This window comes from Physeter macrocephalus, chromosome 15 (assembly GCF_002837175.3).
Source record: "Physeter macrocephalus isolate SW-GA chromosome 15, ASM283717v5, whole genome shotgun sequence".
Classification (NCBI taxonomy): domain Eukaryota; kingdom Metazoa; phylum Chordata; class Mammalia; order Artiodactyla; family Physeteridae; genus Physeter; species Physeter macrocephalus.
In genome coordinates, this window is record NC_041228.1 from 41,505,346 (window position 1) to 41,516,767 (window position 11,422).

The 11,422-nt window shown below is 38.4% G+C and overlaps 1 protein-coding gene and 1 pseudogene across 7 annotated transcripts in view; one reads left to right on the forward strand and one right to left on the reverse strand.

The window, feature by feature from the left end:
• Window positions 1-11,422, reverse strand: part of DPY19L4 (dpy-19 like 4) — a 64,184-nt gene that overhangs the window by 50,883 nt on the left and 1,879 nt on the right. For all 7 annotated transcript variants that reach the window (XM_028500251.2, XM_028500252.2, XM_024115878.3 and 4 more), the window contains exon 2: window positions 6,913-7,023. In XM_028500251.2, the coding sequence (XP_028356052.1) occupies window positions 6,913-7,023 (111 nt within the window). The remainder of the gene's footprint in view (window positions 1-6,912; window positions 7,024-11,422) is intronic.
• LOC102988548 (nucleosome assembly protein 1-like 1) lies at window positions 3,626-5,021 on the forward strand (annotated as a pseudogene).

Genomic DNA, 11,422 nt, shown 5'->3' on the forward strand with positions numbered 1-11,422 from the left:
ATAGAGAATGGACTTGAGGACATGGGGAGGGGGAAGGGTAAGCTGGGACGAAGTGAGAGAGTGGCATGGACATATATACACTACCAAATGTAAAATAGCTAGCTAGTGGGAAGCAGCCACATAGCACAGGGAGATCAGCTCAGTGCTTTGTGACCACTTAGAGGGGTGGGATAGGGAGAGTGGGAGGGAGACGCAAGAGGGAGGGGATATGGGGATATATGTGTACATATAGCTGATTCACTTTGTTATACAGCAGAAACTAACACAACATTGTAAAGCAATTATACTCCAATAAGAATGTTAAATAAATAAATAAATAAAATCACTGCTTCCAATAGTACGTGTAAAGCATTTGGCCTGGCACATAGTAAGAGATCAGTAAATACTATCAATAGGTATTATTACTGGGCTACAGAAGCATACTTGCAAAAATATATGACAGTTAATTAAAGCAATGTTGACACAATGTAAACTATAAACAGACTAATAATAAAACTTACCTACCATGGCAATTTGGTAAAAGTGCTACAAAGTTTCTAAATATGTATCTTTTCCTGTTTTTTTTTTTAATTGTCTTGGACAATGACAAATTAATCCTAATTATCAAGAGCTATTATAAAAAACATATTCAACCAAATCTTATATATAAATGCCTTACCTTAGTGCCATTTTGTTTTTGAAAGATTTTGTAAAGAGTCAAAGCTGGAATCACGCTATCAGTGTTTGGTATAAGTGTATATATTTTAGACAAAATAAAGAGCTCTGAGGGGCTTCCCTGGTGGCGCAGTGGTTGCGCGTCCGCCTGCCGATGCAGGGGAACCGGGTTCGCGCCCCGGTCTGGGAGGATCCCACATGCCGCGGAGCGGCTGGGCCCGTGAGCCATGGCCCCTGAGCCTGCGGGTCCGGAGCCTGTGCCCCGCAACGGGAGAGGCCACAACAGAGGGAGGCCCGCATACCACAAAAAAAAAATAAAATAAAATAAATAAAGAGCTCTGGGCCCTGGAAATTATTTATTAAAAATTATCACGGGGGACTTCCCTGGTGGCACAGTGGTTAAGAACCCGTCTGCCAATGCAGGGGACAGGGGTTCGATCCCTGGTCTGGGAAGATCCCACATGCCGCGGAGCACCTAAGCCCGCGTGCCACGACTACTGAGCCTGTGTGCCGCAACTACTAAAGCCCATGCACCTAGAGCCCGTGCTCCTCAACAAGAGAAGCCACCACAATGAGAAGCCCATGCACCACAACGAAGAGTAGCCCCCGCTCGCCGCAACTAGAGAAAGCCCGCATGTAGCAACAAAGATCCAACGCAGCCAAAAATAAATAAACAAATAATAAGTAAATTTATTTTTAAAAATTATCATGGGCATTCCCTGGTGGTCTAGTGGTTAGGATTCCAGGCTTCCACTGCCGTGGCCCAACCAGTATTCAACCCCTGGTCGGGGAACTGAGATCTGGCAAGCCACGTGGCCAAAAGAAAAGAAAATTCTAGGATTCAATTTCATAAAAAGTGAAAAAAAAGAAAAGAAAAAAGTATAAATACATTGAAAAAATATAAGCAGTACTTGCCAAAATTTTAAGAATAGTTATTATCTACTGGAATTATACATATATTTTTATTATACTTATCTCTATTTTCACATTTCCTACCCTAAAAATATATTTTTGTAATCAGGGGAAAATACTATTTTATAGGCGCTATCTCTAAATCGTTTAAATACCTTTCTTATACTGTATTTTCTAAAACGTTTTAAATGATCACTCTTATTAGTCAGCTTTGCTGTAGTAAAAAAGTGACCCCCATGTTACCAGAGGCTTACAGAACAAATATTTAATTCTCATTCATGTTACTGTGGGTTTTGGGTCAGCAGTCACTCTCCACTCAATTCCAGACTTCAGATTAGCGGTGGCTCTTCTTGTACCTTCAGAATTCCAGAATGGGATCAGTCCCTATTTGGGACATGCTGCTCTCATTACAGAGGAAAAGAGCAGGAGAACAGGCAAAAACATACAATGCCTCTTACAATTTCTGGTCAGAACTAGTACACTGCTACTTCCACTCACATTCCATTGGCCCAGGAAAGTCACATGGATAAACCTGACAACGGGGTAGGGAAGTATACTCCACTTCAGAGAGGCAATCCAAATCACATGGTAATGGGAAGGAATGTATAATCCACTTTCAGGTCAGGGAGAAAACATTTGGGAACAATAGAAGGATCCACCAGGGTTTGCCCCTTTAGTCACAAATGTCTACTTCCGTCCCAAAGGCAAAACACACTCACTCCTTCTCAAGAAAGATACCCTTAGAGCAGCTTACTCAGCCTGCTTTCTGCATGTAGAAAGTTAGGGACTCATACATCATTTTAAGACATGAATAGCTGTGTCCTTCTTAATCTAGGCTGGCAGTTCTTTTGACAGTATGTCTCTCTCAAAGCTTAGCCGGCAATTCTCCTAGGTTTTTACCTAAGAGAAATAAAAATAGACGTCCACAAAAAGATTCGTACAAGTATTCACAGCAGCCTTATTCATAACAGCAGAATACTGGAAATTACTCAAATGTCCAACAAGAAAAGCAGGAACACTTACAGCAAGACAAATGAATCTCAAAATGATTATATTTTTAAAGGATAACATATTGAGCTAAGTGAAAGAATCCAGGCACAAGGACATATATGTTGTATGACTCCATTTATATGAAATTCTAGAACATGCAAAGTTAATCAATATTGAAAAATATCAGAAGAGTGGTTGTTTTGGGGGGTACAGGGAAAATCTACTGGAAAGGGACACAAAAGATCTTTCTGGGATAAGGGAAATGTTATGTATCTTAGTTGTAGTCAAGTACCAGAACTCATTTAATTAAATACCTATGATTCTGTGCATTTCTTTTTTTAAGCAGGGTTTTCTTTTCTTTCTTTTTATTTATTTATTTATTTATTTTTGGCTGCATTGGGTCTTCGTTGCTGCGCACAAGCTTCCTCTAGTTGTGGCGAGCAGGGGCTACTCTTTGTTGCGGTGCACGGGCTTCTCATTGCGGTGGCTTCTCTTGTGGAGCACGGGCTCTAGGCTGCAGGGTTCAGTAGTTGTGGCACACGGGCCCAGTAGTTGTAACTCGTGGGCTCTAGAGCACAGGCTCAGTAGTTGTGGTGCACGGGCTTGGCTGCTCCACGGCATGTGGTATCTTCCCGGACCAGGGCTTGAACCCGTGTCCCCTGCATTGGCAGGCTGATTCTTAACCACTGTGCCACCAGGGAAGCCCTGATTCTGTGCATTTTATGATATGTTAGTTATAACTTAATTTTTAAAAATTAAATCATTCACTTTTGCAAAGAAAAGAACAACTTTGTTGGCTTTTTACCTACTTGATTCCAGTCAACTCCCTACTCCAATAACTATACCCACAGTTTTTCTTCTAGATATGCCTCTCTCAAAGATTTAACTACAAGTATTTTGAGCTTATGAAGCTTTGTTTATTTGTCACATAAAGCCACACCCTTTGTTCTTTTTCCCTGAGTGCTTTATTCAACTGAAAGGAGTTAGTAGGAGCTACTTTAATCCATTCATACATTTTAACAAACTATGTGACAGTCATGCCCTTGATTTGGGCGTTGCCCTAAGGATTCAACTTAATCAGCCTTTGTTACTTAAAGTATTTCTCAATTTTATTGAATATTTTTTGCTAGTTGAAGACAAAGAATACTAATTTCAACACTACAAGCCCCAGAAATTTTGGATTCCTATTTTCCTCTTCATTCCTGATTGCAAATGGGCCAATTCTGTTCTAATGTATCTCCTTCCTGTAATCAAAAGGAGCTGATAGCTTCTGCTCCTCCCACCGCCGCCCTGAGTCACTGCCTGCACAGCTCTGGCCGCCTGGCTCCCCCTGCTAGCCACTGATATTTGGCATTCATACAACATGGCAGACATCGACAACTTGTCTAGGGTAGTTAAAAGATGTGTGAATGCTCTCAAAAACCTTCAAGTTAAATATGCACAGACAGAAGCCAAGTTCTAAGAAGAAGTTCATGATCTTGAAAGAAAGTATGCTGTTCTCTATCAGCCTCTATTAGATAAGCGATTTGAGATCATTAATGCCATTTATGAACCTAAAGAAAAAGAATGTGAATGGAAACCAGATGAGGAAGATAAAATTTCGGAGGAGCTAAAATAAAAGGCCAAGATTGTGATGAGAAAAAGGATGAAGAAAAAGAAGACCCCAGGAGAATTCCTGAATTTTGGCTGACCGTGTTTAAGAATGTTGACTTGCTCAGTGATATGGTTCAGGAACGTGATGAACCTATTCTGAAGCACCTGAAAGGTATTAAAGTGAAGTTCTCAGATGCTGGTCAGCCTATGAGTTTTGTCTTAGAATTTCACTTTGAACCCAATGAATATTTCACAAATGAAGGGCTGACAAAGAGATATAGGATGAGGTCAGAACCAGATCATTCTGATCCTTTTTCTTTTGATGGACCAGAAATTATGGGTTGTACAGAGTGCCAGATAGTTGGAAAAAAGGGAAGAATGTCACTTTGAAAACCATTAAGAAGAAACAGAAACACAAGGGATGTGGAACAGTTCGTACTGTGACCAAAAAAGTTTTTAATGACCCTTTCTTTAATTGTTTTGCCCCTCCTGAAGTTCCTGAGAGTGGAGATCTGGATGATGGCTGAAGCTATCCTTGCTGTGGACTTTGACATTGGTCACTTTTTACGTGAGTGTATAATCCCAAGATCAGTGTTATACTTTACTGGAGAAGCTATTGAAGACGATGATGATGATTATGATGAAGAAGGTGAAGAAGCAAATGAGGAAGGGGAAGAAGAAGGAGATGAGGAAAATAATCCAGGCTATGACCCAAAGAAGGATCAAAACCCAGCAGAGTGCAAGCAGCAGTGAGGCAGGATGTATGTGGCCTTGAGGATAACCTGCACTGGTCTACCTTCTGCTTCCCTGGAAAGGATGAATTTATATCATTTGACAAGCCTATTTCAAGTTTTTTGTTGTTTGTTTGCTCGTTTTTGTTTTTTGCAGTCTAAAATAAAAATGTCAAAAAAAAAAAGCTGCTGATAATCAAGGTACTCTAGTAATATTCTGTTTGTGATCTTGTTACCTAAAATAATTTTAAAATTATTATTAAAATAATATTATTAAGTTTTTATTTGTATTAAAATTGCAACTATTCACAGGAAACAGTTTTATAAAATGTTTTGTCACGCATAGCTGGATTATTATTTTCCAGCTCCCAAAGTTTTCTTGCTGCTAACCTTTGAACTAGATCTGTAGGTGACTCACTGCCTTTATCTTATGTGAGCAAATTTATATAAATGGCCCCTGAACTCCCTATGGGAAAGAATCTATTTACGAAAGCTGTTCAGCTCCTAAGGATGGCATATTCTCCAAAGCCACTTTCAGATATGGTTCAGAAGGATAACAGAAACGGAAGGACCTCCAGAGGATGAAGCCAAGGACGACAAAGAACAATGAACTGGGAAACTACTTCCAAGGAAAACAACTAGGGCCTAATCAAGAAACAGTCCCCAGAGGAGGAAAACCTCATATTTACCTAGTAGGATTTCAAAATTGCTATGGACCAGTGGTTAATGTGTCTCTCACTCTTCCTCTTTCTGAATGCAAGCATTTATTTTGATATCCTAGCCTCATCCAAAAGTGTATAATGGGAGAGGGGTCATGTGCTTTGCTAAGAAAAGCCTGCTTACAAGGTAGGCTCTTGGCAGGCAACTGGGAACCTGGATTTCAAAAGGGTTCCCACCATTTTCTAATGAGTGGTTTACTGTGCCTAACTTATTTGTGCAGACAGTGTGGTTCATACCTACTGCTTTCCTTCTGGGAATCTAGAATTTTCCTATGCATTAAGCAGAGGCTACATGACCAGCCACCAGTAAAAACCCTGAGCAGCGTTGCTAATAAGCTTCCCAGGTAGACAAACCTACAAATGTCACAATTTGATGCTAAAGGGATTATGCATGTCCTATGTGACTCGGAAGCTTCTGCCTAGTTTCTTGCAGTCTTCAGCCCATAGGCCCTTTCCCTTTGCTGATTTTGTTTTGTATTGTTCACCGTAATAAATTATAGCTGTGAATATGACTAAATTCTGAGACCTGTGACTCCTTCTAATCTCTGAACATGGGGGTGTTCTTGGGGACCCCTGACACAGAGCAGATAACTTGTCTTTTTAATTCATAGGTCTCTGGATTGAATGAGTCATAGCTGACCCTGATGAAGATAACAAGACCTTGGGCTTCAAGACTGATGCCCTGACTGGATAAGACTGAGTATCTTCCTTGGGGTCAGGGAGGTACCAAGTATATTTTGTCTGAGGGAGACAAGTAAATATTTATGACCAAAAGGCCAGAATGTGGTAGACTTTTTATTCCCAACTATTTTGTCCTTTCCTATAAAAAGATTTTTCATCCCTGCCTATTACCATGTGACTTGCCATGCTTCCCTGTAGTCAGACTAAACTTCTCCATCCCATTGTCTAGACTGATTATATGACTTGGTTGGGCCAACAGAATGTGAGTACAAGTGACAGTGTGCCAGTTCAGCAGAAACTTTAAGAGGTACTGCATGACTCTGCCTGTTCTCCTGCTCTTTTTCTCTGCCACAAGAAAAACACATCCCAAACAGGGATTATGCCTTCATGACATGAAGCTACATCAGCCAACCTACAGCCACAACATGTAATGTTGATCAGAAATAAATGTTTTTTGTAAGCCAGTGAGACTTAGGAATTGTTCTACAGCAAAACCTAATTAAAGTTGACCAATATCACCACATACTTAAGATAAAATGTTTATACATTTGAAATATTAATGTTACATTAATATATTACCTAACATAACTATTTTTGTAATAGCACAAAAACTCCAAATCTCTCTAACTTACGTTTTGGAACTCTTTCAGGAATTGCAGTATTGTTGATTTTCTCTTCTTTGGCAGATTCTTTATTTTCTGAAGACTTTGGCTTTTTTCTTTGGCGCAGTTCTATAGTTGGTCCTTAAAATATTTGAGAAGTTATTGCAATGTATGTATCAAATTATTCTGTCTATATCTCGAACTGATTTACTTTTATTATACTTAGGCAAAAGTCCCATGAAGAACTATTTGTACCAAAGATAACTTTCTTCATAATGATTTTAGCACTCCCCGCAAAACTTTCCTTTCCTACAAACAAAAAGACAATATAAGTTCTGCCTCCAACTTGTGCTTTCAGAGTCCTACTGATAAACTGAGCTCTTCTCCTGAGATGATGCTATTTTCAAAATATCCCAAAATAAGTAAACTCTTTTCCAGAATGACTGGAGAACAAAGTGTTATTTAATAACTTAGCTTATTATTCTAGTTACCTGAGAGTATAACATGCATCATTCATGAGTTAACAATTTTTTTAATAAAAATAAAATACATTGATCATAAAACTATACTTCACTTTTTTAAAATAAATTTTATTTACTTATTTATTTATTTTTGTCTGCATTGGGTCTTCGTTGCTGCACGTGGGTTTTATCTAGTTGCGGTGAGCGGGGGCTACTCTCATTGCGATGGCTTCTTTTGTTGTGGAGCACAGGCTCTAGGCACGAGGGCTTCAGTAGTTGTAGCACATGGGCTCAGTAGTTGTGGCTCATGGGCTCTAGAGTGCAGCCTCAGCAGTTGTGGCTCACAGGCTTAGTTGCTCCGCAGCATGTGGGATCTTCCCGGACCAGGGCTCGAACCCACGTCCCCTGCATTGGCAGGCGGATTCTTAACGACTGTGCCACCAGGGAAGCCCTATACTTCATTTTTTAAAATAATCCTGAAGGTTCTGGAGAATTTCACAGTGCTGTGGTATCGTTATCATTCAACAGTCTTAGAGATTTAGGTATTGGAAAATACGCTGAACCTATAAAAATCCCTGTATTTGGGAAACTCTCAGAAATTTTCCCAAAATTAGAGTATCTACTCTTTCTATACCCGATTAAAAAAATGTAATGCAGAAAGTACCTCCAAATCAGTAAACTAAATTCCAAATTAAACAGGAATTTACGATATTAAACTTAACTACTTTTCCTCCCTAGAGTTAATTATGAGGTAGACTATGTCATGTAGATATAGGATACTATGATGGGCTGTCAAGGTTTCAGGTGGTACAAGAACTTATCTCCTTCTAATAGAAGCAGAGAAGAGTTTTTTCTTTTCTCTTAGTAATGGCTTAAGGCTAGGAAAAATAAGCCTAAAAAGAGGAGTTAAAAAAGGAGAAATGAATCAGCTACTGTTGCTGATGATCAGATGGCTGATTCTCTAACTTTACTGTGGAAAATGAGTAAAATGGATTTTAAAGTAGCTTCAAAGCAAATTCACGTTTGCTAAAATATCTTTAAACACTGACACACTGAGGGAAAAAATACTGTATATTTAGTGGATTCTGTCTGACTAGTTAATTTTTAACCATTTCTATACTATTTATCATTTATTTTATAATCATGTTAAGTAGTAAAGTCAGTGAATACATTAGAAAATGACATTATTAGAAAAGCCATACCATGGATATTGAGTATTTTTGCCTACAAATCTGGGACAACTAATAAATATTATTATATTCCTTCTTCATGATTTCCTTTTAATTTTCCCCCACTATGGGTTAAAGCAAAAGTTAGAAGCATTCAACAAGAATGAAAATTTATGTAAAGCCAAATGAAGTCTTCAAATGCAAGTTATTATTTTAAATTTTATTTAAAAAGAATACATGGAAAAAATATAACCACGAGACATATACTTAGTAGATACACGTGCATGATTAAACACATTAACAGTACTGGATTAAAAAAAACTTAATTGGGTAATTTCAGAAATCAAGTTAACAAATCTACTGAGGAAGTTAACAAATTATGTGACCAATGGGTTAGATAGGGCTTTTTTTATTAGACAGTCTAAAAGCACACATTTAAGATAAAGATAATTTGGGAAGGAAGGGGATATTCACATAAAAAAGTGTTCTTTAAAAAAGCTATCATTTTTCTTTTTAAAAGAATTTCTCTATAAAATAAATCACTTTACAAGGATTTAAATAAAGTGTTCTCTGTGCACATAAATGGTTTTTTGTTTTGTTTTGTTTCTGTTTTTGGCCACACTGCGCAGCATGCAGGATCTTAGTCCCCTGAGCAGGGATGGAACCTGTGCCCCCTGCAGTGGAAGCAGAGTCTTAACCATTGGACCACCAGGGAATTTAACAAAAATTTTGCACAGAACCCCGTTATTTATGAAGTATATAAATCTTAATCAGTCATCTCTCAGGAATCTATATTAGCAATGTTTATCATACAAATAAATAATCTGTAAAGGATCTATAATACTGTATTTTCTTTATTATTATTTTTTTGGTCGTGCCGCACTGCTTGTGGGATCTTAGTTCCCTGACCAGGGACTGAACCTGGGCCCTCCAAAGTGAAAGCGCAGAGTCCTAACCACTGGACTGCCAGGGAATTCCAATACTATATTTTCTTGATTCTAAGAAGCCATATATTTTAAGATACTATTTGATAAGTTTTTCAAGGGGAAAATTGGCACTACTATGTTAAATATGTGCATTGGTTTTAAGACATGGCAATTTCAGCGGCATTAAATTGTGGGAGCAAAAAGTACTACTTGGGAAATACAGTAACCTTTTTAACCAATCTCTTCAATCTTGTCCCTAAATTTTTTGCCTGTGACCATAAATCAAAACTGACTGGATGCAAATGTTACCTCATTTCCTTTATATTGATCTTTTAACTTCATAATTGATAAACAAAGCCCAGAATCTTTAGGTGGATAAGTAACAAAGGCCAAAGCTGTGGACAAACTAGATTATTAATCCTGATAGGAAAGCTCTGGGATAGAATTCAGGTTTCCTTTTCACTATCTTATACTTTTAGCATTGTAAAGAAAAAGTCAAAGTAGTAAATCAACTATATTTCAATTAAAAAAAAAAAAAGAGGGACTTCCCTGGTAGTACAGTGGTAAAGAATCCGCCTTCCAACGCAGGGGAAGCAGGTTCCATCCCTGATCGGGAAACTAGGATCCCACATGCCACGGGGCAACTAAGCCCGCGCGCCACAACTACTGAGCCCACGCACCCTGGAGCCCGTGCGACAACTAGAGAGAAAAGTCACACGCCACAACTAGAGAGAAGCCCGCACACTACAAAGAAAGATCCCGCATGCCTCAACGAAGACCCCACGTGCCGCAATTAAGACCCAACAGCCAAAATAAAGGAAGAAGAAAAAAAAAGGAATCTGTCTATATCAAAAATAAAGAATAGGGGGCTTCCCTGGTGGCGCAGTGGTTGAGAGTCCGCCTGCCGATGCAGGGGACGCTGGTTCGTGCCCTGGTCCGGGAGGATCCCACATGCCGCGGAGCGGCTAGGCCCGTGAGCCATGGCCGCTGAGCCTGCGCGTCCGGAGCCTGTGCTCCGCAGCGGGAGAGGCCGCGACGGTGAGAGGCCCGCGTACCGCAAAAAAAAAAAAAAAAAAAAAAAAAATTAAAAAAAATAAAGAATAAAAGAAAAAGTGAAATAAATAAAAGTGATAACATAGCCACAAAAATAACCTGCTATTTCAGTCTCTGGCCCAGTGATCTTCACATAAGATAGTTAACAGGGCTACAAATAGGCTTGCAAATGTCCATCTAGACTATACATAGCAACTTCCAAGTGAACTGTGAACATTGCTCTGCTCAAGGCTATCACTTCTTTCTTTGCTCTAACATATCTTCCAGGAAACATAAATATAAATACCATGACCCTCTACAGCATCAAGAGAAGATGAGATTTCCCAAAGAGTATTTACGTAGAGAAAAGTGGGACAATGAAGAGGATCCAAGTGAATGTGAATGATAAGCAAAAAGCGATATAGAGAACATCTGGATACAAGTAAAATAGACTATTTAGTCTAATTTTAACACAGTGAATACAAATAACATGCATTTTGAAAAACAGTATAGAGTGCCTAATAAATGGAAAGTACTGAGAAAAATGCCTAGGACATAGACATGTTTACTGTAAATATCATTACTAGATTACAATAAATAAGAATTACTCACTCATTGTGGACTATTATATCCCAGTATCTAACACATTAGACAGTCAAATATTTATGGAATTAAAAAATTTGTTGAATAAACTTTAACAAAACTGCAATCCATTAATTGTTCCAAGATGTATTTCATTGCTTTGGATTATCTGTAATTCTACAAACAAAAATCATTTTTCATTTTATATCACAGAATTAAATTTCACAAACTTGTATGGTTTGTGAAACCGTAACCGGTTCTACATCATACCTCTTTGGTTAGGTGTAACTATAACCTCTTAAAACAATTTCTCATTTGCATGATATGTAATATTAAAGACGTTTAGTACTGCAGTATTAATTTTTTTTTT